Genomic DNA, 27,101 nt, shown 5'->3' on the forward strand with positions numbered 1-27,101 from the left:
GAAGGGTGTCGGCATCAAGGGCGTCGATATATATATATATAATATGTATTCGACTAGCTCGACTCGTATTCACTAATTATGTAAGCCTTCTTATCTTCTGGAACTTAAGCCTCCTCCATCATCCCAAGTCTCCTTTCTGCCCCATATATGCATGTAGGGGGAATACTCAAGTACTAAGCTCGATTATACAAACATGGTTACGCATGATCACCAACATAACCCAAATAAACCAAGCAAAGACGTAAATCATTACATTCGTCTGATTTGGAATTTCTTGCTACTAATCTCGACTAGTACGCTTTTCACCTGCTTGAGGTGTACCACCATCGCATAGCAGACCCCGAGACATGCTTGACAAAGCACCATCACCTTCCTAGAACGCCTGTAATGAATCTCCTATTGGCTTCGAGCCATCATCATGTTACACGTTATTCCGATCACCCAAACGCCGTTTTCAGAAACCCGTCGAACCCAATCCGACAACGCCGAGGAGAATGCATCAAATATTTTCAAAGTTCCCGGAATACCCGGATCACATCGCACTTCACATCATGTACCCCGAATCACGGGATCTCCCGGCCATAGAATCGTTCATTGGATTGTTCGTCGGGTTGAGAGATTGCTGGCGTGCCATGACTAGGATTTCAAAGGCGTCGATGCGGGATTTCAGCGATGCGTTTTCCCGAGTGAGGTATTTATTCCGTTTTTCGAGATGGGCGATGTATTCTGTGGCTTTGGATAAGACTGTTGCCTGAGAAGGATGTGTTAATCAGGTGCACGCAATCAAAAGGCTTTGATGCATACCTTGTTGAGTTTATGAGCTGGAGTGAGCCCTTGAAGATCTTCATGTATTTCCTCGCCATTTGAGTTTTTTCGACTCATTACCCGTAATGAAGGTACAGAGTCTCGCAACGCAGCGATTTTGTCATTCAGATTCGTACGGTAGCGTTTCTCGATCATGTTATGCGCTGTCTTCTTTACGGGTGGGTGCTTGCTGCTCGAGCTTTGTGGAAGAGGGGTATCATCATCGTCGTCTTCATCCACGCTGCTTTTTCGTTTGCGAAGATTGTCCATGCCCATGTCATCTGACGATGGAGAGCCGGGATACTGGTTTACAGCGCGAGTACGAGAAGGTGGCATAGCGATGTCACGCAGTCGTGCTTCTTGTTGTGGGCTGAGATAGTTTCCAAATGGCACTCGTGATTCTGTCCCTGGAAGAGGCTGTGACCAGGAAAGAGGAGTCGAGTACAGATTTTCGCCTGGCGAGTTCTGAGTTTCAGAGGACGGGAAACTTGGTTCTTCGGACAAAGCGTCTCTGCCAAATTCTACCGAGTCCTCTCTGTTATTGATAGTCATTCTTGAATTGCTATCACCGGAGAACTCTGGATACGCTAGAGTAGAGGACAATGGCTCCGTCTTCAATTCTGGCATAAACTCAAGTTCAGGTGACAGCGCAGCGTCACTAGGATCGTCCCAACGCATCCAGTCCTCAAACGATCCAAAGTTGAATGCTTCCTCTGATTTGATATCCACTTCGATGTTGTTCCGTGGTAAGTTGTAATTTTTACTTGAGAATATGTTATCTTCTGGCTCGGTTGGTGATGCGAAGCTCGAGTCGGAAGATTCTGCTCTGGTAAAGATCGAGTCGCTATGACTGTTTGAGTCCCATATATCAGAAGGTGATATTAAAGAATCGGTCTGGCAATGAAGATGTTAGTAAGGATCACAGCGAGGTTGTATGATTATTAAGTGGCATGCCTGTCACTGAAACTTGCAGCCGATGGTTCGCCGAGGATACCATGGCTGATTGCTTTGTATTTGACATACCAAATAATACTGCAGTATTGACGAGACTATAGTTCAGTAGCTGGGCGGTTGAGCCTCCGAAGCTCCCTTCACCAGCAGCTTAATCGAAAAATGTGTGACCTACTTGAGGTGGTTGCGTGCTCTGCGAGTAATAGTCAATAGCTGGAGCTCCTTGACGAAAGATGATGGCCATTTGTACAGCAGCCTAGTATCGCGTGGCTGGGACTGCAGTATACCAGCAAATAATGGTGTGTTTTCGATGGCCAGAGGTACAAGTAGTCAATGACAGTTTCTGCAACCAGGATTGAACGCCGACAGGTCAAGGAGTTTCTCGGGCTAGGCGTCAATTGGAATGTTGAATGTAACAAGTTTGGTGATTTGTCGAAACCACGCGGGCAGATTTGGGCAAAAGTACTTTATATTTACCAAGCAAAACTCGGCAACGTAACAGAATCAAAAGACTCGGTTGGGCAAAGCCAATTGTGGAAGTAGTCCTAGACGGGGTGAATGGGGAAAAGTAGACGGAAGAGTCAGGCAAAGCTTCAGGCCGGTTTATACTCGTATCATGCGAGAAAATAAGTGGACTGATCTGATTCATGTGATTGTGGGGGGTGTATTGGACAACCAAACGTTGAGAAGGGGGTGGGAGAGTTGATATAAAGTGTGCGGCGGTCTCCGAGTAGGCTGTGGGTGACAGTAATGTACGAAAGGTACAAATAGCAGCCGATACTGGCCCAGACTCGGAAACGGGTAGGAAATGCGGTAGGGTTTCATCACGGTCCAGAAAGCCAGCACAGCATGAAATCCCCGCCTAGTAATCACAGGATGAGTAGTACGAGTACCTAGGTAAGAGCGTAGGTAGGAGTAATACGAATAAGGATGATCCCTAAGTCGGGAGGGTGAACATTGATACGTATGCCATCCGTACTGGGCCATTCGCCGCTTGGCCGGCTAGCTACCTACGGCAGTACAGTAGCTGGAGTTCTTGCAGAATAAAGCTTAATCGATAGCCTTGATTCTGGCGATTGCTCGAACTCGAAAACGGTCGAAGCCAAAGAACTTCTGCAATCGCATTTGTTAACGTGGGTTGACATACTTTACGGAACTAAAAAAACATTCCCATTCGAAAGGGGGTCTGTATTACTGTAATTTCTCTTTGTATTAGAAACGACATCACCAGAGGTTCCAGGTTTCCTGATACTCGAGTACTCGTACCCGTAAATCTGTCCAGACCGCCACGAGTCCATGAGGGGAGGTTGAGAAGCGAAGACAGACTGCTGCAGTCAGATCGTGCCAGAAATGGCGTTGTGGAGTGACTTTCCGCGCGTGGTGGTCCCAGGTGGTCTGAGAAGTGGGCCCACCTTTTTCAACTTAATAAAAGGGCCCACAGCACTGGAACGCGTGCGATTGGTCAGAACAGCCAGACAATTACACCCCTTAAGCGGTTATGTTCTCAACCACACCTGCACTCATAGGATGTTCACTTAAGTCTTCAATTATATGTCCTAATTCCAATTCTCATAGCCTCCTTTTGTGCGCGATCCGTTGTTGTTGTCGTAATTTTTTTGATCTTCGCCAAAACAGACCAGCACAAACCCAAATCGCTTCTCGGAGGAAAAAGTGAAGCTGCCACACCATAGTAATTTTCACGAATGAAATCGTTGTGCCAGGCTGAAGTTATCCACCAATTGATGATGGCATTACTCAATTACAGTTCATGTGTGCGCCTCCAGATGCCTATCCTTAGCACTGACTGCTTGTTCATTCGTCCATCCTCCTTGGGTATCTAGACTCCTAGTATGCGACAATCATTTGCGACAAGAGTCCTGTCTTTCCGTTGCTTCCGCACAGAGTTCGGATTGTTGAGAGAATCTCTGTCGCCTTCTGCACCGCCGGCCTCAAAACCCTCAAAAGGTTTGTCTTCGTTTCCATCTCGAATCGATCAGACACAGGTACAAGTCGTGGCTTAGCCCATCCACAGTGCTTCGATGCTTTCCTGTCTGCCACAGTGGTATTGCAATACACGAAAAACAACGGTCTCCAGTAACCGATCAAGCTCCACACACGAGCCTTATTCGACACTGCCATTGCTTAGCACGAGATGAGCCAACCACGCCTGAGCTCTCTGAACAAGCCCCTCGACAGGTATTAGTCGATTGCCAATGCTTACACGAGGAAAGTAAGTATTAAGCTTTCAGCAACCGGATAAAAGGGAGTCTTCAACTCTCTTCTGCTGGACTCCCTTCTGCTGGCGCAGCCTCTGTTTTAACCCCTTCCATGACAGTAGAATCATCGGTGCCTTTAACACTATCATCGAATTCTGGCAAGACTGTGAAGCCCAAGGATTTCAACTTAGGACCGACGTCAAGAAGTGGTCTTCCCTGCAAAGGGAATGGCCAGAACAATGGATCCTCGCGGGGAGCAACTTTGCCGATGCTATTCACCACTTGTATACCCACGAAGCTTGGACAGAATTGGTTTGTCGATGCTGATGTTGGCGGACAACCAGGATCCTCATCCTCGAGGTCTTCGAAGTCGATATCTACCGATTTCGAAATTTTCCAGTGGCTCAAGATGAAGCGAATTATCTTCAGGGCATGACTGGCAAACCCATGAGCAGTAGTCATTTGTCTCAAGCACTCGACGCCCCGTTGAAGACGCTCGGAACCGACATTTGACGTGCCAACCTTAACACCATGGACCATGGTAGATGCAAGCACAAAATAGGGTACGAATGAAGGCGTCCGCTGTAAAGTATAAAGCTGTGCATATGAGTCTACAAGTGTAGAGACAGCTTCTGCGGCTTGAAAACAAATGTCTCGGGGGAGCACCCCACTTCCAATAATGTCAAGCTTTATAAATGGCCGAAAAAGGAGCAACATCGCATAGTGGTAATACATGCTTTAAAGGATTAGCACAATTATAATACAGACGTATGTGACTCACTGTGTAAATATAACGGTCGGTGTAAAATTATGACCTAGTTTCAGAGGTTCAGGTAAAGAGCTATGAAATTCGATGAATTCCTGATAGCGATCCATGAGTGTCTTACTAGTGAGCGTCGTCCCGGGAGTGTACAAAGTATAAAGTGAGCGATGAACGGTCTCTGAGAGCTCACAGAACGTCTTGTAGACGCTTCTGACATTCGACGGCTGGATACATGAAAGTGTAAGTGGTGAACCTAACAGACAGTAAGTCACAATTGGCGATCAATTTTTGGCATTCGCCTTACCATCATCAGTATAAGGGACCCATTGCGAAGATTCGATATGTTCGATAATCTTTGGCTTCGCAACAAGCTGTAAGTCTCTTGAGAATTGAGGGAGACGTCCAAGTGTAAGCGACCATGCCCTGCCAGTAGGTTAGTAAGTAAGCAAAAGTAATTTGGCAACAGCCATGATCTGAAACAAGAAAATTGGCTTACTGATCAAGAGAGAATGCACCCCAGAATGTAGCTGCTTGTACTGCCATTTCGGGATCATCTTGTGCGTCAATCGTCCCGTTATGACTGTCTTGCTGGGTATGTAACCCCATTTCAATGGCAAGACGAATCGACTGACCAGCGAAAAAGAGACTGTCTGTTGTGCGACCACAACTGGCCTCCCGAATAGACATTAGACCTAGGGCCTGAACTGTAGTCAAGCGATGCCTATCTGTCTCCGCTTCAAGTAACCGCAAAGCTTCTGCGAAAAAGTGATCGCCGGCCGTGATGCAGTTCCTGGGATCTGTTCGAGCATTTGGATGATTGGAAAATCTACAACCGACTGCCAAGATCGCATTAACAAGCAAAGAGGAGCAGTATCGTTCACTGCCTCCTCTGAAGGCCTCGAGAAAGTGTTCCTTACTTAACGATGCGAATGTCGGATACTCCCAACAAAAATACAGCGCCATTATATGGTTGACAAAGGTGTTATCTGAAGTCACTGTCGTCCAGCTGCCAGCATACCCAGTCCCTGGAGAGTTTGTATCGGGATTAGTATCTTGGCCAAGTATAAAATTCTGGCCGGAGTGCAACTGGTTTTGGGTCGCGCTATCTGGGGATGACCCAGGGGTGGTTTGATGCCAGGTGCCAACCAGAGGTAGACCTTGATTTCCAAGAGGAATATTTTCCGGGTCCCAAACCATCGCATCGTCTGCATAGATGTCATTCGAGGGGTTATACGACGTAGATTGTATAGAAGGCCATACTCGACCGGTAAATTGGCCGGGCGGTTGTCTCTCTAGGCCGGTGATGTTATGAGCCCCGTTTAAATTCTCGGTCCAGCTCGCGATATCCATTGCGGGCCCCAGAGCGTTTGTTATAGCATTACGGTCGCTGCGCCGATTGAAGATAGTGGCATTGGTACTTAGATCGGAGCCTTTCGACTCTTCATTTTCCAAATGCTCGACAATACCCTCCACTGTCTCTCCATTTCGGAGTCGACTAAGAAGCTGCTCCGGCTGACTATTCGAGGCCAGCGCGGCCATCATTCTGTCGCTTTGTCGAATCTGGTTCCTAAGAGATTCGAGCTCGTTCCTCATGTGCTCTTTGCTCTGCCGCACGGGCATCTCATAAACACATTCGACTCCTCTCTGGGAGCTGCATCTGCCACAAGGAACTTGGCCATCGCACTTGGAAAGACATCAGCGCGCAGCAAGATAATTTTGGCGGATGGCGCTGCCTACCTTAGCCCTCTTCTTGCGACACTCTGTACAAGCGTTGGGCGTAACAACGCCGAGACCGCGACGTCTCTTTGAGTTACCCTCATCCGTCTCTTTGGATGCCATTTTCCCAACAAAGCCTGCGGCTGCCGCTTAACATGGTATTCTCGCGTACTCGAAGGGAAACTAACAGGCCGATACACTGGCAATGGCGGAAGGAGGTAGGAGGGACGAGGTATGAGAGCGAGTGTGTCTGGGAAGCCTCTCGTCTACAAGTCGCTGCGATATACTCGCGGGTCAATTGTATCTCTTGCGCAAGTAGAGATGTCAAGTCGAAGCTGCGCGCATGACGGTGTGGCGATGGAATTCTCTCGGGCAGACAGTGATGCTTGAGGGTCGGGTCGTGCAATGAAATGTTCATGTGCGGTCGGAGATATTCGTGTAAAGTATGATGGAGACTAGTGCCGAAAATCACCTAGCTGAATGGGCTGGACTGTGATGGACCAGAGAGGTAGCGACGATGGAACAGCCTGGAGGAAGTGGGCCGCGAAAGATCATGCCTGACAAAGGTCTCCTTGCAACGAATGATACCAGAAGACTCACTTTGTATTATTGTTGCGGTGCGGTAAACCAGAGTGCGGGGCAGTACAAGTACTGTAAGAACTTGAGCCGGACATGAGGGGTATGGTGCAGCGCAGCGCCAGTCAAAAATCACCTTACTAAGTGACCCAGGTTAGGCGGGTTTTGCCACTTCATGAAAATCACCACCACATCAAGAAGTGCTATTTCCACAGTCACGGAACAACCTCCGATAGGCCTTCTAGCCTAGCTTCAAAGCATCAAGTTTCTTTGAGGACTAGAAGTTATTAGTAACACGTGGCGAAAGGAACGCATTCGAGGTAAAAGAAACAACAGGACGAACATATTTTTGTATCATTTTATATCTGTACGATGGATGGTTGCGCAGTTTGATATGAGGACACCGCGCGGCTTGTATATTTTATCTGGGTACTTAGGTAGAAGGGACCAGACACTACGGGGCCAGCATAGTCCATAAGTCCCGGAGAATTCCCACGTCGTTTGAACTGATGAAAGTACCGGTCTGGTGTCCATCTGGCCTACCGTCGATTTGTAGGAACCGGCAGATTACCTAGGTAAGCGTGTCGGAGCCGGACTGTCGGTCAATGCCAGACATCGCATAGTAAGATAGGCAGGAAGTCGGAACTTCTACAACCTGGCCAGGGGCGCAGATGAAAAAGCATCTACGAATAGATTCACTCAGAGAAATTGCTAGAAACAGAGCACCAGTGGACGGACGAGTGAGAGACGAAAATCAGCAAAAAAAGATAATCTTTTATCGCGCCTAATCACAACTTGTCGTACCTAGAACACGCACATCCTAGGCGGCGCTTGACGAGGCTCGAAATGGCAGCAGTAATCCACAAACCATATCAATCACTTCCCACATGCAAAGCCATGGCCATACCAACCGCCTGGTGCCACAATATATGGCAGTGGAAGAACCATAACCCCTCGTTGTCTGCCTTGAACCGGAGCACCGCATAACCCATAGCAGGAATAAATATCGTATCTTTTCGTACCGGATTCATGGTGTTAAGAGGGCCGCCAGCTGGAGGTCTCGCGGTGTCGAAAGGGTTGTATGCCTCATCATATCCTCCAATTCCCGCTTCATGAACCGACAAGACGAAGAAGTCGTTGCCATGCTGTAAGCCAATGGTAAGAAAATGCATGATCATGATGAAGAGAGCTTACCAAATGAAACGGGTGTCCTCGGTCGTCAAAGTTATTCAACACAATATCTACCCAGCGGTCCTCGCCCGTCTTGACAAAGGGAACAAAGGCGTTACCCCAGGCAGTCTTATCAAGTGCCAACAGAGGCATCTTCTCGAGCCGTTCAGCCTCCCACGTACTTTGGTTTATAAACCCTCTTGGGCGGTTACCAAATTCGCCCAAGATTTCAACTTTGGTGTACAGAACAAGGGTTTGACTCGGGGTTTTCGGCATCCCAGTAGTCACTCTTGGTGGGCCCGCCACTCGAGCGAGGTCAAGGGGTGCCAATGCCTCTGTCGGCATACTTGGGCCGCCATACCTTGTGCCTGTATCACTCAGTGATGTGACAGGGAAGTGTTGTATTTCGGTTAAAGCAAAGTTGCGAAATCGCAAGTTCCTATAATGAGTTTAACGGTTTTCCTGGGATACTTATGTACGAGACCTACTCAGCGTCCAATTCGATACTCATCACCATTTTGCTTTTATCAAAGTGTAGGTTTGGTCCAAGAATGATGTCTACCCTCTCCCCAGGGTATATAACACCGATGGAGGACGAACCAAGACCGCCAGACACCTCGCCTCCACCGTCTACCTCGATTAGGTGCATATCATATCCAGCAATCGAGATGGTGAAACCGACTATGGCCCTGCTGATGTCAGTATGTGGAAATCGATTTACTTATGTTGTTGATCTCAACAGTACCTACCCTGTATTTATGAGTCGCAGCCGGGTGTTATTGATGTTCAAGTTCAGTTGAGGAATCATGATCTTTTGGCACACAAGCGGCCGTGCAGGAACGGCCAAAGAGCAATTGAAGTAACCTTGTCCATTAATAAGGAGGGAATCTGGGGCAGGCTTCTTGTATAAGCAATTCATTCGGTTTAGACGACCTAAAAACATACCTCATTTCCCGCATTCGCGAAATCTTCATAGTAAACTTGAACTTCATGGCTTGGTCTATGATACCAATCTCCAATAAGAAGACCGACATCCTGATCGTAATTGTGGACTTCGTTTTCAGAAGGCACACCCGAGCTCGCAGGCTTGTGAATGACAATGCCGCCATAAAGGCCGTCTGCGCGCTGAAGTTCTGAATGGGAGTGGTACCTAAAGCAAATAACAATTAGTATTCAAATAGATGGCGCGCAGGAACAGCATACCAGAACGAACCACTTTGAGCTTCAGCGATGTGAAACTTATAAGTAAAGCTCTTCGACGGTCCAGTGGGGGACTGGGTGAGACCGACAGCACCATCCATTTCGTTTGCGCCTAGGTTTCAATCAGCACAGTATCCAATACGTGTTGAAGCAAGTCTCACCGCGCATCCAAAGCCCATGCCAATGGATTGCAACACCCTCATCGGTCAGCCAATTGTAGATATCTACCTCAATATCATCTCCCGAGCGAGCCTCGATCCATGGACCGGGAAACTGGCCTGCAAAAGAGGTCAGCTCACGTGGGTTCAAACGCCAGATATTTGCAGCGGACCATTTATCAAATAAACCTTCTTTCTCACACCGTCTGGGGCACGAAAACCAGTCGTGATCTTCCACACATGACGAATGGTCGTCGGTGCTCGGTTGATATGATGCTGTGGGCTCAAAACATGCGCGAGGTTGCGCTCCCCACCAGTAGCAAATGAAAAGTGCAGGCCGGTGGTGAAATATCGATCAATGGCATTATAAAGAATGCCACTGATGACGATAAGAGCGACCAAGAGACACAGTCGATTTCTAGAGAGCAACATCAAGGTCGCTAGATTCCATTCCGGGAGCTGATTGTAAACACGCTACGCACTCACCAGGCAGCGTTCGCACGAAAGTCCAGCCTCGATCTATTCCTCGTCGCGATAAGATGCTATCTTGAAGCTATTCCTATGTAACCATGGTTCGTGTCCACGAGGAGTCCAGAATCGACGGCAGACGGCAAACGGCAACCTATGAACGGCCACACGCCGCTTACGGTTGGTTGGCAGTCGTGCTCCCGCTGTTGCTTGGCGATGCCGGACTTAAGGGAATCGGCCTTCGGTCCCGATGCATCCGCGGCCCCGGCTCTTTGTTCGCCGATCGGGCGAGCATGCTAAATCGCGGAGCGACAGCGACCGAGCCACCGTCTCCCGAAGGTTGTCATCCGCATTGTCCGCATGCACTTGGCTTGCCAGATTCATTGGTTAGATTCCTCTTGTCTGCCGTCATGACTTTGCATTGTTCACAAGCTTCCTTTCCTGACTCTCCTGAATTCCTACATTCAGAATTAGATACTTTAAGCTCGAATTGTGAATCTAGTCCAGCAGGTCCTTTAGATACCACCGTCCTTCGTTATTCCTTCTTTTTGCCTTGACTTCATCGTTCCTACACTGTCCGGCGATACGCCGCGACCAAAACAGATAACAGTGACCGTTCCCTGGCCGAGATGTATTATCCACGAATATTTCTGCTCCCTATCGCCGTCCTTTCTACCGCCATAGCCTCTGCGGGATCGATCAAGGACATCAAGCATGTCGTCCTTTTCATGCAAGAAAATAGGTCCTTTAACCATGTGCGTTATGCCCGGGGAGATAGACCCTAACCCGGTGATGCCGGAAAGTCGATATAAAAACTAATTATCGACAGTATTTTGGGACAATGGCTGGTGTGCGAGGTTTTGCAGATCCAAATGTCCAGATCAACCCAGACGGCAGGACCACTTTTCAGCAGTGAGTAGTACTAGGTTGGAGAAATACGCCGTCCTGAGTCGGCATTTCACAGCTACCTCTCAACCGTGGCAGCGATAGGCAAAAGCTAGTTTGTTTGCTGCTCACATTCTGATCCCCCCTCTCTGTAGACTGGTCACCGATCCCGGAGACATAAACCCTAGACGTCTGCAGTCACTCAACCTGTTCGAGAGACTCTGGCAATTGGTGCTCTTCCTCTTGGGGTATGCTTTTCTACTTCATCTATTCGCCTTTGAAACTAGCCTAACTGTACATACCAGTCTATTCATACCCAAGGAGAGATCTCTTCTAAATGCAGATGTGACACAATTAACTCCGTGGCATATCAATTATTTAGGAGGAGACTGGCATAAGGCGACCCAATGTTACGGAGGAGGGGATAATAGCTGGGTTTGTCTTGATAACCCCATTGACTCAGAACCATCCTAATCATTTTACTTAGGAGGCTGGCCACATTTCATTCAACGGAGGGCTATCGAATAAGTGGGTTTCTACCAATACCCCGTATAGTTGGGGCTTTTTCAACCGAGCAGATGTTCCTATTCATTTTGATATCGCCGAAGGGTGGACTATTGGCGATATGTATCAAGTCGGTTATTGCTTTGATTGTATAAGCGCAGTCACTGATTCATCTTATAGGAGGGCATCCTCGCTGCAACAAGTCCAAACCGAGTGTTATGGATGAGTGGTACTGTCAATAGCCCCGGATCTCCTAACAATCCAGATGGGAATGGAAACATGATTCTAGACAATCAGGCATCACCAGGTCAGTATGTTCAATGTCTCGGTGAGCACTGATGATTAACAATTTTAGGTTGTAAAAAGCCACGAGTCAATTGCTTTCCGTTTACGTGGAAGACAATCCCCGAGTACTGGCAGGAAGCAGGTGTTGATTGGCAGCTCTACCAGGATCCGGATAATTTCGAAGACAACTCACTCGCGTATTTCGTGCAGTACCAGAAGGCGAGTAAGGATTCAGAACTTCGTAAGCGAGGAAACTCCTATCTCGGATTGAAGAGGTTTTATGAAGACGCGGCTGCAGGTAAGCTTCCGGAGATTAGCATCATTGTTGGGCCAGCAGAGTTGGCCGAGCACATGCCGTATCTCCCATCAGATGGCGCTTGGCTACAAAAGCAGGTGGTCGACGCAGTCACCCATAGTCCCAATTACAACGAGACTGCGCTCATTCTTAGCTATGATGGTAAGCTCAAACGGTTTGCAGGATTTGGGACCTTGTTAACACACCCTCTAGAGGTGGGAGGATATGGCGACCATGTCGTTCCATTCCAGGCGCCAAAAGGTACGCCTGGCGAATGGATTGAAGACCCTTACGGCTTAGTAGGTGAAACAGCGATTGGGCCAGGTAATGGTTAGAGTTCGATTAGTAGGCTTTGTATTAACGAATATCAGGCTACAGACTACCATTCTACATAATATCACCGTGGACTCGCGGATCTCAAGTATTCACAGAACACGCAGATCATACCTCTCAGATTATGTTTCTCGAAACATGGCTCGAAGCTAAGGGTTACTCGGGTATTAGAAGCAAGGAGATGTCACCGTGGAGGCGGGCGCACATGTCAAATCTTGTAAACGCTTTTGATTTTGATCATGCATGTCCATCTCATCTTGTATTGTCAGACTGCACATATACTAACATTCTATTTGTAGCCTGATCTTTCCTTGCCGAACATAACACGTGCTGAGACTCCATTAACGTGGTCCCCGCCCAAGATCAGACCTGACGGGCCGCTTGGTTCCAATTCTGACAACTACATCGGAGCCGCCATGTGTCAGGCGAGGTACAAGACTGCACACCCACCAGTTCCGTACGGGCGTGAAAATGCAAATGCGGACCCGGCAAGGCTCGTTGAAGAAGGCTTTAAACAGGTACGAGGGTCATTAACAGAAGGTCGATACCTCACTGTCGAAATGGGCGGCTTTGCTTTGACCAACGAAGGTACTGAATCTTCGAATTTGACCATTAGCAAAGCCACCCCAAAACACGAAGACATCCGCCAGAGATGGATTCTCCGCCTCGTAGGTGAACAGGGTGGGAATACTTTCAACATACGAAGTGCTTTTGATCTGTCATATATTTCAACAAATCAGACACTAGAAAGATCTAGAGCCAACGCTCAAATATATGCGATCACTGATCTCGGCAATGGACAGGGTCATGTTCTCACAGCTAGGAAATTGACAGGCTCGATTGAGAACGGTAAAAGCGAATTAAGAAAGGAGTTCGTTGAGCGTCAAATATTAGGTGTTCGTGATGGTGTTGTTGAATTTGGACACAAGATAATGGGCTGGAAGATTTTTAGCGTCACGTATCATTCCTGATACTGAAATTAGATGGAAGGATAGGTATTTTGAATCTAGGTTTTTAGCGCTTGATTATTTCGGAGTTCAGGCGCGCGAAGGATATACCAGTTCGTCCAGAACTTGCGCAATTTGGTTGCTTGTTAGAAGATATTCTATTATTCTATGACCCTTGAATTTCTTGAGACGTGTGTCAGATGCGCTATTCTGCATTTTGTGCCTTGGGGGAACCTTTGCAAAAGTCCTGCAACCATCGCAGCATATTAGTGCTAAGAGGATATCACTTAGGATTATGCGTATCGTTTACTCCAAGATTTTTAGCCTTTTGATTACTTTGTTTTCACTTCTTACAATTAGTATCTCTTAGGTGCCGGTGGAAGTTTTAAGCGGCCAGTCATTCCCAGAATCCAAATTCGATTTAGTCCTGACGCACAGATGGGTTGCGGTTGCAGCCGCGTTTTCTAGTGAGCCAGTCGAGCCGGCTCTCCGCTTTCTTGGGACTATCCAGAGTCGCTTACCAGACATTCTTTCGGTTCAGGCGAATATGTCGATTCGATCATTCACTGATCAACCTCTCAAAGATTGTCGGCGAATTTTAGAGGTAGTTTTGATTCGTCGAATCCGCCTTTCAGATTCATCACGCTTTTGTAGCTGTATTTATTCAGCCCTTGCCTTTAGATTCATCAGCTCCTCACCCTCACATTCAGCCCTCACCTAGGATATTTTGCTTAAATATCTAGAAAGCTAGTTCATGTAGTATCTTTCTCTTTCTCTTATCTAAAAGCAAGTCTACATCTCGACTCCTCAAACAAGCGTACTTTCGTGAGCGACCGGAATATCTTATCAGTATCTACTCCCCTTACAGTCTAACAGGGTTCTTTAAACTTGCGGCATCATGTCTTCACTGTCCCAGAAAAACACAAACAACAACACCAACGGTACTTCAGATGACTTTATCGTAGGAGGCAAGTCTAGCTCACTTTTTTGTTTATAGTAGCTAACTTTTCGTAGGATTCCGACTAGCTGAGGGGGATCTGTCCACCTTCCATTGCTTCTCGAAGCTGCATATTGAGCTACGTCTGATGATCTGGAAGCAAGCGTGCAACAGTCCTCGACTTGTTGAGATCTTATATTCTAGACGAAGTACAGAAAAAAACCCATCGAACACGCCCGTGCCAGGACTTCTTCACGCAAATCGTCAGGCTCGCCTCGAAGGCTTGAAGGTCTACCAGCTACTTCTTGGATATCGTTATAAGGATCTACGCAAGTACAAAGAAACTTATATGAATTGGGAGGTCGACCATGTTCTGTTGCAACCAGATCATCTGCACTACCAGGGGTACATGAAGAAGCCATTGATACATGCAGATTTCCAAAAGTGTCGTCACTTGGTCCTGTCAGATTGTGATTTTTATCATCTAATGGAACCTGACTTGATGGGGACGGGATGGGACAACCCTAACAAAACTCCCGGATACGCGGGAACCGTGAAACTATCTTCTCTCAAGACGTTGACGATTCTCATGGCTGCATGTCATGGAATGTGGGGGGAGAAAGATTTCCCAGTTGAGGCAACCAAGAGGTATTTCAAGAACGTTGTCCAAACACTGAGACACTGCAAAGATCCTCCAGCAGACGATATATACGTCGCTTTGAAAATCATACCCTTGTTTAAAGCAAAGTACCCAGAAGTCGAAACGAGAGTTGGCATCTTGAAGGGCGAGGAAGGTTATCGTCTTATACGTACAAGACGAACAAAGAGCTCTAATAGACCTCGCAAGAGTGGGTTTATCTTGACTTCCATGGAATCTGGGAACTGACAGAATACAGGTCGCACTCACAATCGATCCCATTAGGCACTTCGTCTAAGCGATAAGTCCTAAAGAGATACCGTTGCATCGTTTCGGAAGTCACAATTTACTTAAGTCGCCATCAAGAATATTCTAACAGGATGCGTATTACAGACCATGACTAGCTAGCTCAACGGGACTTAGCGTGGTTCCGAAAATACCTGCTTATGGGGAAAGAAACTTAACAATAGCTGTGGAGGAACTTCGAGGGATATGAAGTGCTTAGTTCTACAATATTTCCCAGTATTATTTCAGATCAGATATATAGCTTCACTGATGTTGAAACATTAAAGCCTCTTGATAGACATTTGACAATACATAATTCGAGATTTACCTTCAGCTACTACTTCTTGTTTGATAGGTCAGAAGTTCCAAGCAGCTTTTTTATCAGATCCGCCACTGTAGAGGTGAATTTGCCTCGATCCTTTTGTTAGATCGTTGAAATGCTGTGTTCTTCCAAGAAATTGTAAGGAATTGCTCGACCTGACAGTGACAGGCTCTTTGAGTGTGTCAGACATTGAAGTCGAATGAGTCTAGCGGCATTTGCCGTTTAATTAGACATTGATTGCCGGTCAGTCGCTCCGAGAATCAAACCACGACTTATGAGATTAATCCTGATGCCGAGAGCTTCTGATTCCCATGGGCCTGTGCGACAAGAACTCGGGTTGACGGAATTGTGTAACATGCGCTCACCTATTCATTCCCAGGACTACAGATCGGGAAGGACATTTTGTGGGCGAGGATAATACGTCAATTGAGGTATTCACTAGAAAAGCTTGCAAATTATGTCGGTGAGTTGTGGAAATCGGTATATATTGTCAGGCCTAGATTTGAGATTTCTTTCCGAGATTTCCCCCTCAACATCGACAATTTGGGGTCTTGCTGTAACCCCATACTACCTCAGAACTCGTTTACGTGTCGACGTCTCAGAAACAGCACATTGGTGTACGACTGGAACACTTGATTTCTGCTCCTCTCATAATCTCGTAGGGTTCATTAAACTAGCGACAGCATGTCTTCACCATCACTACCAATCCATATAAATGCGGCTGGCTCGATAGGCGTAACCAACAATACCGATGATACTATAGATGAGTATATTGTAGGAGGTAAGTCTGTTCCTGTTTTCACGCATAGTAGCTAAATTTGCTTGCTTCGCAGGATACCGACTAGCTGAGGGGGACCTGACTACCTTCCATTACTTCCAAAAGCTGCCCACCAAGCTACGTCTGATGATCTGGAAAATAACCTGTAGCAATCCCCGAGTTATAGAAGTTCTCCATGGCAAGACCAAATTCGAAAACAATCCGTCTAATACGCCTGTACCAGCACTTCTCCATGTATGCCGCGAGGCTCGTGCAGAGGGTTTGAAGGTTTACGAAAAGCTTCCTGATTGTGGTGACCTACACAGGTACGGCACAACATATGTGAATTGGGAGGTGGATCACATTCTGCTTGAAGATTGCATCTTAGACAGTCAAACCCACAACCCCCAGCACTCGTTACTCCACGACGATTTCCAAAAGTGCCGTCATTTGGTCCTAGGCGCTAGCAGAATGAAGTCCTTCATATTTCCACAGATCGGCAGGAATTATTATGGAATTATGACGACGGCCAAGAAAGCACTCAAAACAATTAAAATTGAATCGCTGACGGTTCTTATGACACGTCCTAAAAGAACCAGAAACCTTGTCAAAAGAATCAAAGTCGACCAGCGACGAAGTCATACCGATCCTTGTCAAGGTCTGGTGTTGTTGCACATGTTAAAGGAAAAATTTCCAGATATTGAAATAAGAGTTGGTCAATTGGAAGGGGAAGCAAGGTATCGTATTCGGACGGCGAGACGAACGACTCCCCCTCAGGTTCGCAGACGTAAGTTTGTCTGCGAATTCCCTCAAATTTCACGTAGAAGTTGACCGGATTTAGATCAATTTACCAAGCAAACCCGCTACGCACTTCGTTCAAGCGACAAATCTTAGAAATGTACAGATGGATCGCTACTGAGATTCATCCTGAAAGAAGATGTATTGCGACTATGGCTGGTTAGCTCAATGCGATCCAACCTGCTTAGATCTACTTGCCTATGGGTGGAAGCGACTTGACGTTAGTTGTGGTTAAAGAAGTTCGATGAATATGAAATGCTCAGTTTTGTTATCATACCAATATTAGTTTAGATGTAGCTTCACTGATTGTAAAATTATAAGAAAGTCTCCTAATAATCTTGCAGAACACTTGCCGGATACCTGCTGCGACGGACATAATCGTAACCTCAACAGGAAGTACGACTGCTAATAAAACTTCGATCAAGTCCTACTAATCTCCACCCACTAGTGCCAAAATATACTTAATAACTAAAAAACAGTAACAGAATCTTGAGCTTCCATAATATTAGAACAACACCTTGAAGTCCGTGAAATGACACTCGATGAATTCAACCCACAGGATAGATGTAGAACCTTTGCACTATCTCAAACCGGGTCCAGCAACTCTCAACTGTCATGGACGATTGAAGCGTCCTCTTAACAATAAAGTTCTCGACCGTGATCCTTGATTACGAGAGTTGAGAGACGAAAAACGAATTATGTTCTGTTTTTACCACCGAAACCGTGTTTTCAATTCCCAAGTTATTGTCCCAGTAGAAACTAGTCTTGGTTTCCCATCAGTGCTAGATAGAAGATCTGCCAGATTATCAAGGACTAATCAAATGGCAGTACTCCTGCAATCTGATGAATGAAACTTTGGCATGATACCCTTTCCTGCTGTGACGCTCCTTGAAGCCTAGTGGTCTCGTCTGATTTAATGATTAGATACGGAGTCGAGGGCTGCAGTACATGAAATTGTTTCATGCAAATGCATCCAACTTAATTCGTGATTAGGAGAACATCATGGTTTGTTAAGATGTATTTAGTCATCCTCTCACCAACCTTTTCAGGAGAGAAGCATTACTCCATGGGTATACGCTTATAATCCAATATCGCCTAGTATCAATACCAAATGTATACTCCAATATCACTGCAAAACCCGACCCAACCTTACCTAGCTCTCCAACAAGCCCCGGCAGTAATCCCTTCCTCGTCACTCTCCTCGTCGTTCAACTCTTTAATCCAATTCTTCTCGCTCTCCATAACGCCTCGCTCAATTTGACCCATAGCCGTCAGTTCCTCACTCATTCCTCTAACCAACACCCCAAATCCATCAAGCACTCTTCCCACGCTACTCTTCTTATCCAAGCTCCCCAGATCTTTCAATACCACTTTCCACTCATTGAGTTTTCGCGCGATGTGAAAACATTCGTCATGCCATGTGGGATCTAGCGGTTCTATGAAGATGACTTCATCTTCGGCAAGATTGGCGGAACGGGAGGAGAGGATCGATTGGGAACGACTGAGCCAGCGTTCAAATTTGCGGACCACACGTGCGTATTTTCCGTTTTCGGAACTTAGATTCCATACTCCATTGACAAGCTCGTCCAGTCTCTGGATTCGCTCATCTAATCCCCAGCCCAGCACCGCGTCATCATGCCACTTCTTCAAGGCCGCCGCATTCACATTCCCCGTCTCCTGCACTTCCAATTGCACAAGTTCGTCATTCCTCTGTACTACGTCCTGGAATCTCTGACCTAGTTTCTGTTTCGCACTTGCTTTCCACTCTTTTGTGACAAGATCCGCGTCTTTGTGTAGAAGATGTAATTGTAAGAGCTCATTCTGCAACTTTGCCGTCTCGGCCGTAATAGCGATATTAGAAGGTAATTTACTGGGCGACGGCGGCGCAAGAAAAGCTGCGGGATGCGGTTTTGGCGCAAGGCTTTTCGCAGGAGAGAAGTGCTGTTGAAGAGTCGAGAAGGAGGGCTTCTTAAGTTGTGAATCGGAGCGTAAGTGTCGGGGTTGTGGAAGCTCTTTCGCGGGAGGCTGAGATGGTGGCCGAAGAGCGGTGGAGGCTGTTAGAATTGTAGAGGAGGATTTCGTGCGCGTGTGCGAAGGTATTCGAGGAACCGAGGATACAGAGCTCGTGGAGACATTTCGCAGATGGCGGGACTGAGTTACTGGTGGTCGCGAGCGGTCTTTCTTTATGGGTTCTGTTGTGCTGGGAGAGGTTGCATGTCTGGTTATAGATGGTCGTCTCTGGAGTTCTGTTGTCCCGGGTTTACTTGATATTGAACTGGCGGAAGGTGGGCGTGTAATTGATGGCTTGCTTGCAACCGTGCTGCCACTAGAGCTTGGTGGCCTGCCATATAGAGAAGTAGGTCTCGATGCTGTTGATCTTACCGTTGGTAGTCGACTAGGTGATTTGCTCGTCCTCTCCGGTGGTCCTGGAAGCGTTGTCGCATTTTTCTCGTTGAGATCTGACGCAATTGACCTACCAAGCCTGCTGCCGTTCTCCGAGGGTTTGCGAAGTGAGCGCGTTCGTGAGGGGATCGCCGACATAATGTGGTTAGATCTGAATGGGATTTGTTGACTCGCGACGGTAAACACCACTTTGGTCGGGTAAAATCCGGGTCAATTTATTTGAGGATTCTAGACTTCCCAATTCCTCTTCCTCAAGGACCACAACCAATCCACCACGCTCTCCATCTAGAAGAGTCTTAGTTTCTGAAGCCTTAGTGTCTACTTTGCATTGTCTAGATGTTTCAAGTGAAATTTGAATTACTCAAAAAGAAACACTCGACTTGATTCGATTTAGAAAGCTCCATTCTTGTACCGGAGTTATGCCTCATGTCCCATCCCCTCGTTCTGCCCCGCAGCGGGACCGTAGATCTGGCGACTCGCTTCCCCTGAGCATGGATGGATTTGCGTTTCTGTCGACCACATGAACTTCCCACTCCTTTCGGACATCCAGAGACATGAGACTGAGAAGTTCGGACGACGATGTGTCCCACGTGGAATCGTTACAGCATACCAAACAGCACCAAACAGCTCCACCAACGTCGACACGTACTCTCTCAGTAGTTCCCTCACCATCGTCGAACATCACTTGGACCGTCATGTCTCTGCCCGAGACTCCTTTGGGGCGGATGCAACAAACGTCTCTTCCACCAACATGCGACTAGAAACATCTTGGGAGTGACTGGAGAAGTGAAAGAGGTGAGCGCTCGTGTCGTCTTCCAGGTAGGTCCTGTGACGAATACTATATCTCTTTCCAACAATTCGTCGCTCCCGCACCGCAATCTTCCTCGCCCCCTCCTCCCCTCCTCCCATCACATCAGCATCGCATCCCCTTTTCGTCACTGGCGAGCATGACCCCTCCTAGAGGAGCAAATAGCAACGCAACATGAGAATGCATAAAATGGTCAGCAGCAGGTATACTATTCAAGCCCTTCTATGGACCAGGTACGCTGAGGATCCGAGAACGTGATTTGATGCCATCAAACCCGGCTCGTTTCAGGTCGCTCATCAGCCAAGGGTTCTCCCAGCACCAGAACTTTTTATATCTACGCCATGGCTGCCCTCGACCGTGGATCGCGTTGCAGATGTCGCGCAGCTTTCGAGACTTTCGAGATATTAGACGAAGCTCTCACGCTATTGGACAGGAACAGACATGGCTTCTTTACTCCCAGAAACCCCCGGTAGAGGCCGTTCGCGCTTCTCAAAAGCTCTGCCATCTGCTCCTCGACACTATTCACCAAAGAGACTCGTTAAGGCAGAATACTCACCTCTGCCCCCATTACCCAAAGACGCAATGCCAGCTCCAATCACAATTCCTCGTCGACCGGTAGGCGGGGGTGCAGTTGGACGACCAAAGGCATCTTCAGTCTCAACCACTATATCATCAGTCTCGACGGCCGTATCTTCAGGTTACTCTGACTCTCCAGGATTGTCAGATGGGTCGGATACCAGCAGCGACGAAAGAGAATCATTGAGTGGTGCTGATTCAGAAGAGTCGGGCCCACCTGCTCTCCCACAAAAAGATGCGCAGAGAAGGAATCTTAGATCGCCAAAGACACCACCTCAAACTCATGTACTCGCCCAGTCTTCCTCTGGCTATACTTGCGCTCCAACCGTAACTGAGCTCTGGAAAAGAAGGTCGACCAAAAGTGAAAAGAGCATTAAATTCCCCGATCTCAAACTCGACCGGTCCAACGGTTCGACCGCCGTCAGTCCCCCAAAACAGAAAGAGCGATCCGACAGGTCGGCCATTCCTTTCAAACTACCTCGCAGCAACTCTTCGCTGCGCAAACACATCCCAGCACGTCCAGCACCTCCTCAACCACCTACGGACTCCATATTGATGGGAGCCAAAATCTCGAAATTGAAGGAGAAGCATTCACGGGGCAAGCTCGATGGTTTCGCTAGTGAGGACGAATTCGCTATGAGTCGCGATGACCAAGCTCAGACCCAGACCCAGAATGAGAATGTTTCTCCTTCAAATTTAACCTCGCCGAAGTCCCTCGCCACGAAAGAGAATGCAATCGTTCAAACAATACCATTGCCGCGTACGCCCATCGAAGGAGCTGCACCTGAGGTCCCAAAGCGCTCGGATTCGCGCCCAAAGTCAGACGAAACGATCTCCAGGCCACCAACACAAGACTCATCTTCCCGCCCTTCAACGCACGAGACAGGCACCGCTACCACCCTTCTTCCTAGCGTTTCAATCACCTCTTCGCCGGACCCAGTAACAGAATATCTGAACTCGTCCACACCCTCGCATTCACGGGACACATCAGACACACAAACAATAATCAGTACGCCGACAGCGAAATCCACCCCCGAAACTTCATCTCCTACGTCGGCGTCAACGTCTACCATCCGAATTCCTACACCCCAAAAAATCACGTTTCCAACTTATCCCGTGGCCGCGTACCTGACTCCACAACGTTCAAGCTCAAGTCCTCTTTCTCCTTCGAACTCTATACCAGGCGGCCCATCTCTCAGTATCGTGCAATTAGAATGCTACCAATCCCACCGATTCATGCGAAACGCCCGCAATTCGTTCTGTCCTGTGGCATGCATGATATGTCGACGTCAAGACAGCGAGCAAAGATGGCGATGTAGTTGGTGTTGCTTGAGTGCGTGTGGAAGTTGCATGAGTTTACTGGCGAAGGTACCCGGGAAAGATGTGAGAGTTGTGCTGGAGAAGGTTGGTAGAAGAGGTTCACGTTCTTGAATTGGGGCAGAGAGAAAGCAGGCGTTATATTGTTGGAGGCATTAGAATGGAGGGTTATAGATAGACGGCTTTGAAATGATTAGAATGGCGCAGACTGGATTACACTTTGACGAATGAAATAGGAGAACGGAGCATTCATTGTATATATTCGAGAGCTTGGCTACGGAGTCGCGAGTGTCTCTTACCTATACCCCCTATACCCTTGGGAAGGCAGGTTTGCTGCTAGACACTTATAAATACACAGTTTCCAAATCTACCTTTCTTGAAAATGAAAGACTTGTCAAACAGGCGGAATATGGATGTGGACATGAACTGGTTGAGCTAAAATAGCAACATTCTACACAGTTGTCAAATTTCGGGTTTTCACAATAACTTATACCAACTCAAACAAAACTATTCAAAATACCGTCAATTCAAGGAATCTCAAGTCTCGCTCTAAAATAAAACCTCTGACTTCATCGAATAAGGCTGAACACAATTCACATGACGAAGATCAGAGGGCCCCCATTCCGCGCCGCACTCGTCAGACGCCTCCCGCGACCACCGAACACCGCCACAACTCGACCTTTGCACCATAACCACAAGGCAGACCGGACGTTTGTGGTGGTCGGAGCCACATCTTGGAGCTTCATTGAGAATAAGCTTCTCTAGCACGAGTGATTCAGCCCTGTGGCTTGACACTCGTCCCTCATACCTCGTGGCAAACGCCTTTTGGTAGCGGTTGACGGAGATCGTTGGTCGTTGGATCATGGCTCCTGGAGTCCGGCTGCATATGCGGTGCATACTGTCCATCATATCTGTGAGTATTGGTTGGTAGATGGAGATCGTCTTCTTTCAGTCTTGCTACGAGAGCTAAAGCAGTATGTCCTTTGTCAAAGGTAGGCAGCCGTTGAAGTCTCACTACTTTCATCACAGAATGCAGGACTACACACAACAAAAAAGCCTAACAAGAGTCACGAAACACGGTCACCAGTCCACCGACCCCAACTACACAAAAACCACAAAGAAATAGGGTTTACCTACGGGTCAGAATCGGTGACCTAGGCTCAGCGAAACCCGGTAACAGGTGAGTCTGTGGCTGAGACATAAGCGAGATCGTGAAAGGGGGCAGGGGTTAGGTGTGGTACTGAAGACCTTTAGATCACATTTATATAAGTGAGAGATGACTTTCATTTGGTTTACAATTTACACTTAAGCATAGGTCTATCCAACAAACATCATCGTGGATCAGAAACACAGTTACAGAAAACCAAAAACCGCAGCAATGGCCCCAACAGCCCTAACGACCCAAGTTACTACCCTCCTCACACACTTCTCAGGATGTCTCCAACTCTGCACCACAATCCAATCCACTCGCCGTCTAGGTTCCACTCACAGAGCCTTCGATAATCTCCAAACCGGCCTCACTCTCTCCTCCCAATCAATATCCACATCCTACTCGACCGCTCGCAAACTCCTCGGCTCCCGCATGGAAGTCGGCGACGAGACGTCTCGCTCAGTAGTTCGCGAAGCCATCCTCGACATCGAAGACATAAAATCCCGACTCCATGAGATCGCTCGGGGTGAACGCGGAAACCCTGGGTTCAACGAACTCCTACGCCAGGTCGAGAGGATTGAAGATTCCGTGTCCTCGGCCGTGGCATCTCTGGGTCGCCGCCTGCAAGCTGCTAAACCGGCGCTTGCGCCGAAGAGGAAAGACGAGATTACCGTATCGACGAAGGAGTTGGACATGCTCGTTGCGCATATGAAGAATTCGTGGTTGGAGAAGGTGGTTGCAGGACGCACGGTGTGGGTTAATGCGTTGGATGAGAAGAGGATTGTATTGGACTATCCGGTTGGAGGGTTTGTCAAAGGTAAAGAGAGGAAGGTTGTTAGAACACCAACCTGGGAGCAGGAGGAGATTGAGAGGGAGGAACGGGCGAGAAGGAATAGACGGAGCAGGGATGATGTTTGGGATGGTGGGAGAGGGTATTGATAGGATGAATGTGTAAGACTTGGGTTTGGATTTGCGCTTGGGTTAATATTTGGGAGTTGGGATATGATACCAGATTGGCAGATCGTGCTTTTATGACTTACGAATTATGACAGAAATCTAGGATAGGAGGGCATATGCTATAGATACGTTTGCTAGTTGTACTCATACACATCACTTCCTCAAATAAAGAGGCTAATAAACTTATTCTACTATCACACAAGTTTCTTATGCTCAAATCACCCCTTGTAACTCCATAAGTATCTTCAGAGACCATTTCCACTTCACCCTCACCCTCAACACATTCACATTCACCACACGCCCCCTCCCCCTTTGCCACACACCCACACCCACACCCTCACCTTCACCATTAAACCTTTATAACGCCCAATACGGCTCTTTTATTTCAACAAATCAGAACGGTTCGAAGACTCAACGACTGCTTAACGGCGACGCAGGTCGCAGGTTGCCCCTTCCCCGTACTAACCCCTGTCGTTCCCTCTCATTAATTCCTTGTGATAGAGTTGGGAGTTGGCGAGTTTAGTAGAACTTAGTGCCCTCCACTCGGATGATGACCGAGATGAGTACTTGTACTCCACCTATTTTTTTGGAGATTTTTTGGCCTCGGTTACGTGGTGGTGTGGGTTGGTGTTTTGGTGTTTGGGAGGGGGGTCGGTGGGAGATCGGATGAGTGGATTCACTACTTGATATCAACTATTAACTTTTTTTTACCTATATGCACGGTGCGAATTCGGAAGTTGTTTTGTCTCAACACATCGAGACAGAGCATCAGAGTTCATGAGCTTGGAAATGAGACGACAGTAGTTTTATTTCCCTGATAAGTGTTGTGGTCTCTGGGTCATTTTGATATTAGAACCTCGCTTAAATATTTTTGGACAAGAATGGAATTTCGTCTGCGCAATTTTGTAACAACACAGCTGGTGTTGCGTACTTTAATATGTAGCACAAAGTAGGTTCAATTTTATGAGAAATAACTCAGTGTCACTCTTCATAGATTGTTGATGAAACACGATAATTTAATCAGATCTTATCCAAACAGCTGCAAATCCCACTCGAAATCCTCCAACATCACCTCATCCACCATCGTCTCTTCGATCACCTCAAAGCCTGCCAATCCCTCTAGTCTGATAATTTTACACTCCTTCTCCATCTGACATCTCCCCGGCACATAGGGTCTCAACATCTTTTTCGCCCCCCTCACCCACGAATTATCCTCATGTTTCTTCTCCTTATCTAACGTCCCATCTTCCGGAATCTCGAAACCATTACACTTCGGCTTGAAGTCGAGGATCTGCGGGATCTCGGAAATTGTGTTGTCGATACGGATGTTTACTGTTGCCGAGGGGTTGTGGTCGAGCTTCCAGGATTCCGTGTATGGTTTCCTTCCGATTCCTTCGAAGGGTCGGGCGAGGGCGTGACAGAATGGAGAGAGAGATGTAATGCTGGTTTTGTTAGCTAGACAAGTTTATAGCGAGGAGCGCTAATGACTTACTTGACTTTCCCACAAACATCCCAATTACAAACTTCCAACCTCGCGACTCCCTTTTCACCCTCTTTTTTCGCTCCCAATTCCACGCTCTTGCAATTCGGATCTCCTCCCAAGATCATCTCGTCTAAAATCAAGGTGTAGTCTAAAGTAGCACACGTCTGGTTCATCTTCTTCCAAGCATCTTTTGGTAGATCATCGAGTTTTGGGGGCGTATGTCTTCCTGCGAAAACGACACTGCTGTTTCCTAATGCTTGGGGTGGAGAAACGGCGTTGTAAATTTCTGTTTTCTTTGGTGGTTTTGCATGGGTGAAAGCGACGGCGCTGAGTAGAAGGAAGTAGAACGAACTGAAAGCGTTAGGTAGGTGAAGGATGCGCAGACGGAGAAGGCTTACTGTGATAGCATTTTTCTAGCTGAAGGAGAACTTGGGTGTATATGGACTGGTATTTGGACTGGTACTGATTGAAGGTTGATTCGAGAAACACACGATCACTTGAAGCCTGTCTCGGATGCTCCTCGAGCGAAAAATCGATTTGTTAAATAAGAGATGGCCGTTGCGACCTCCGACTCGCAGATATCAAAGGCTGATTCAAGAAAGCGAAGCAATCGAAGGAAGCGAAGAGCGATAGGTTTTTGTTGAGACTGAAAGAGTGAAGGTGTCAACGAATCTCGTGAAAAGATGCCGAGAGGGGACTGAAAAAGGAAGAGGAAAATGCTTTGTAGAAATTGGCTTTTTCTTTAGAATAGAGAAATTTTCGATCTTAAGAGGTGTGTGACGAAATACACAGATGAATCTTTCTTGAGGTGCGAAATTTAAACGTTAAGAAGAAGCTTTCTGAACCAACCTTTCCCGAAATGAACAAGAAGCTATCAAAGACATCGTCAACACCACCGCGCACTACGTTGCTGCTCAAGCGTCAGTTGGCGGTTAGAACAACGAGTAAGAAGTCTGAAAATCCGAAGCCGTCTACAACTAAATTCGAGAACCAAGTATAATTCAAAATAGTTTGACTGTATGGACACGTTGACTAAAATGAGGTCTAGACTACGTCGTAAATTTGTCGTTAGTGACGAACGACGACGTAGCAGCAAGGACCTAGCAGCATCGGCGCGACCAACAATCAAAATTAGCACACCACAACAAATCTTTAAAGAGTGAAACCAAACTATAAATTGATCACAAAGAAGATACTTTTCCTATCTCAGATATCTATTATTGCGCTGCACACGGTCGATATTTGTCGAAGTGCAGCTTCGTACAAAATTATGCAGAGAAATAATTCAATACAAAACGAGATAACTGCAATGGCATTCCCTAGATTTAGAATCGCGCGCATTTGTACTGTGAAAAGAAGACGTCAAGTAAGATCAAATATGTCGCATTTTTTCATCTGGG

The 27,101-nt window shown here is 47.2% G+C and overlaps 10 protein-coding genes across 10 annotated transcripts; 5 read left to right on the forward strand and 5 right to left on the reverse strand.

Moving 5' to 3' along the window:
• Positions 1-544: 544 nt before the first annotated feature.
• On the reverse strand, positions 545-1,999 carry GLAREA_09201 (HLH, helix-loop-helix DNA-binding protein; the record flags this gene model as incomplete). The annotated part of the gene is made up of 3 exons (XM_008078162.1): positions 545-751; positions 805-1,698; positions 1,931-1,999. 3 exons carry the CDS (start codon positions 1,997-1,999, stop codon positions 545-547), a joined length of 1,170 nt encoding a protein of 389 aa, XP_008076353.1.
• A 2,026-nt stretch (positions 2,000-4,025) lies between these two features.
• GLAREA_09202 (Zn2/Cys6 DNA-binding protein) lies at positions 4,026-6,573 on the reverse strand (the record flags this gene model as incomplete). The annotated part of the gene is made up of 5 exons (XM_008078163.1): positions 4,026-4,707; positions 4,753-4,987; positions 5,039-5,157; positions 5,231-6,417; positions 6,472-6,573. The coding sequence occupies 5 exons, from the start codon at positions 6,571-6,573 to the stop codon at positions 4,026-4,028; spliced, it is 2,325 nt and encodes a 774-aa protein (XP_008076354.1).
• Positions 6,574-7,898: 1,325 nt separating this feature from the next.
• GLAREA_09203 (Cupredoxin) lies at positions 7,899-9,986 on the reverse strand (the record flags this gene model as incomplete). Its single annotated transcript, XM_008078164.1, has 8 exons — positions 7,899-8,171; positions 8,221-8,635; positions 8,685-8,885; positions 8,946-9,094; positions 9,142-9,346; positions 9,400-9,508; positions 9,558-9,674; positions 9,728-9,986. The coding sequence occupies 8 exons, from the start codon at positions 9,984-9,986 to the stop codon at positions 7,899-7,901; spliced, it is 1,728 nt and encodes a 575-aa protein (XP_008076355.1).
• A 137-nt stretch (positions 9,987-10,123) lies between these two features.
• Positions 10,124-13,295, forward strand: GLAREA_09204 (non-hemolytic phospholipase C precursor, putative; the record flags this gene model as incomplete). Its single annotated transcript, XM_008078165.1, has 10 exons — positions 10,124-10,408; positions 10,852-10,934; positions 11,063-11,155; positions 11,213-11,342; positions 11,395-11,541; positions 11,592-11,718; positions 11,767-12,153; positions 12,205-12,315; positions 12,363-12,541; positions 12,624-13,295. The coding sequence occupies 10 exons, from the start codon at positions 10,124-10,126 to the stop codon at positions 13,293-13,295; spliced, it is 2,214 nt and encodes a 737-aa protein (XP_008076356.1).
• An 874-nt stretch (positions 13,296-14,169) lies between these two features.
• GLAREA_09205 (uncharacterized protein) lies at positions 14,170-15,130 on the forward strand (the record flags this gene model as incomplete). The annotated part of the gene is made up of 3 exons (XM_008078166.1): positions 14,170-14,212; positions 14,286-15,056; positions 15,105-15,130. The coding sequence occupies 3 exons, from the start codon at positions 14,170-14,172 to the stop codon at positions 15,128-15,130; spliced, it is 840 nt and encodes a 279-aa protein (XP_008076357.1).
• A 1,006-nt stretch (positions 15,131-16,136) lies between these two features.
• GLAREA_09206 (uncharacterized protein) lies at positions 16,137-17,103 on the forward strand (the record flags this gene model as incomplete). Its single annotated transcript, XM_008078167.1, has 3 exons — positions 16,137-16,233; positions 16,286-16,996; positions 17,051-17,103. The coding sequence occupies 3 exons, from the start codon at positions 16,137-16,139 to the stop codon at positions 17,101-17,103; spliced, it is 861 nt and encodes a 286-aa protein (XP_008076358.1).
• A 1,053-nt stretch (positions 17,104-18,156) lies between these two features.
• On the reverse strand, positions 18,157-19,548 carry GLAREA_09207 (uncharacterized protein; the record flags this gene model as incomplete). Its single annotated transcript, XM_008078168.1, has 1 exon — positions 18,157-19,548. One exon carries the CDS (start codon positions 19,546-19,548, stop codon positions 18,157-18,159), a length of 1,392 nt encoding a protein of 463 aa, XP_008076359.1.
• A 1,111-nt stretch (positions 19,549-20,659) lies between these two features.
• On the forward strand, positions 20,660-22,225 carry GLAREA_09208 (uncharacterized protein; the record flags this gene model as incomplete). The annotated part of the gene is made up of 1 exon (XM_008078169.1): positions 20,660-22,225. The coding sequence occupies one exon, from the start codon at positions 20,660-20,662 to the stop codon at positions 22,223-22,225; it is 1,566 nt and encodes a 521-aa protein (XP_008076360.1).
• Positions 22,226-23,489: 1,264 nt separating this feature from the next.
• Positions 23,490-24,200, forward strand: GLAREA_09209 (uncharacterized protein; the record flags this gene model as incomplete). Its single annotated transcript, XM_008078170.1, has 1 exon — positions 23,490-24,200. The coding sequence occupies one exon, from the start codon at positions 23,490-23,492 to the stop codon at positions 24,198-24,200; it is 711 nt and encodes a 236-aa protein (XP_008076361.1).
• A 1,045-nt stretch (positions 24,201-25,245) lies between these two features.
• Positions 25,246-26,110, reverse strand: GLAREA_09210 (uncharacterized protein; the record flags this gene model as incomplete). Its single annotated transcript, XM_008078171.1, has 3 exons — positions 25,246-25,660; positions 25,711-26,052; positions 26,100-26,110. The coding sequence occupies 3 exons, from the start codon at positions 26,108-26,110 to the stop codon at positions 25,246-25,248; spliced, it is 768 nt and encodes a 255-aa protein (XP_008076362.1).
• Between the last annotated feature and the right edge of the window lie 991 nt (positions 26,111-27,101).

The sequence above is a fragment of the Glarea lozoyensis genome, assembly GCF_000409485.1.
Source record: "Glarea lozoyensis ATCC 20868 chromosome Unknown GLAREA1, whole genome shotgun sequence".
Classification (NCBI taxonomy): Eukaryota; Fungi; Ascomycota; class Leotiomycetes; order Helotiales; family Helotiaceae; genus Glarea; species Glarea lozoyensis.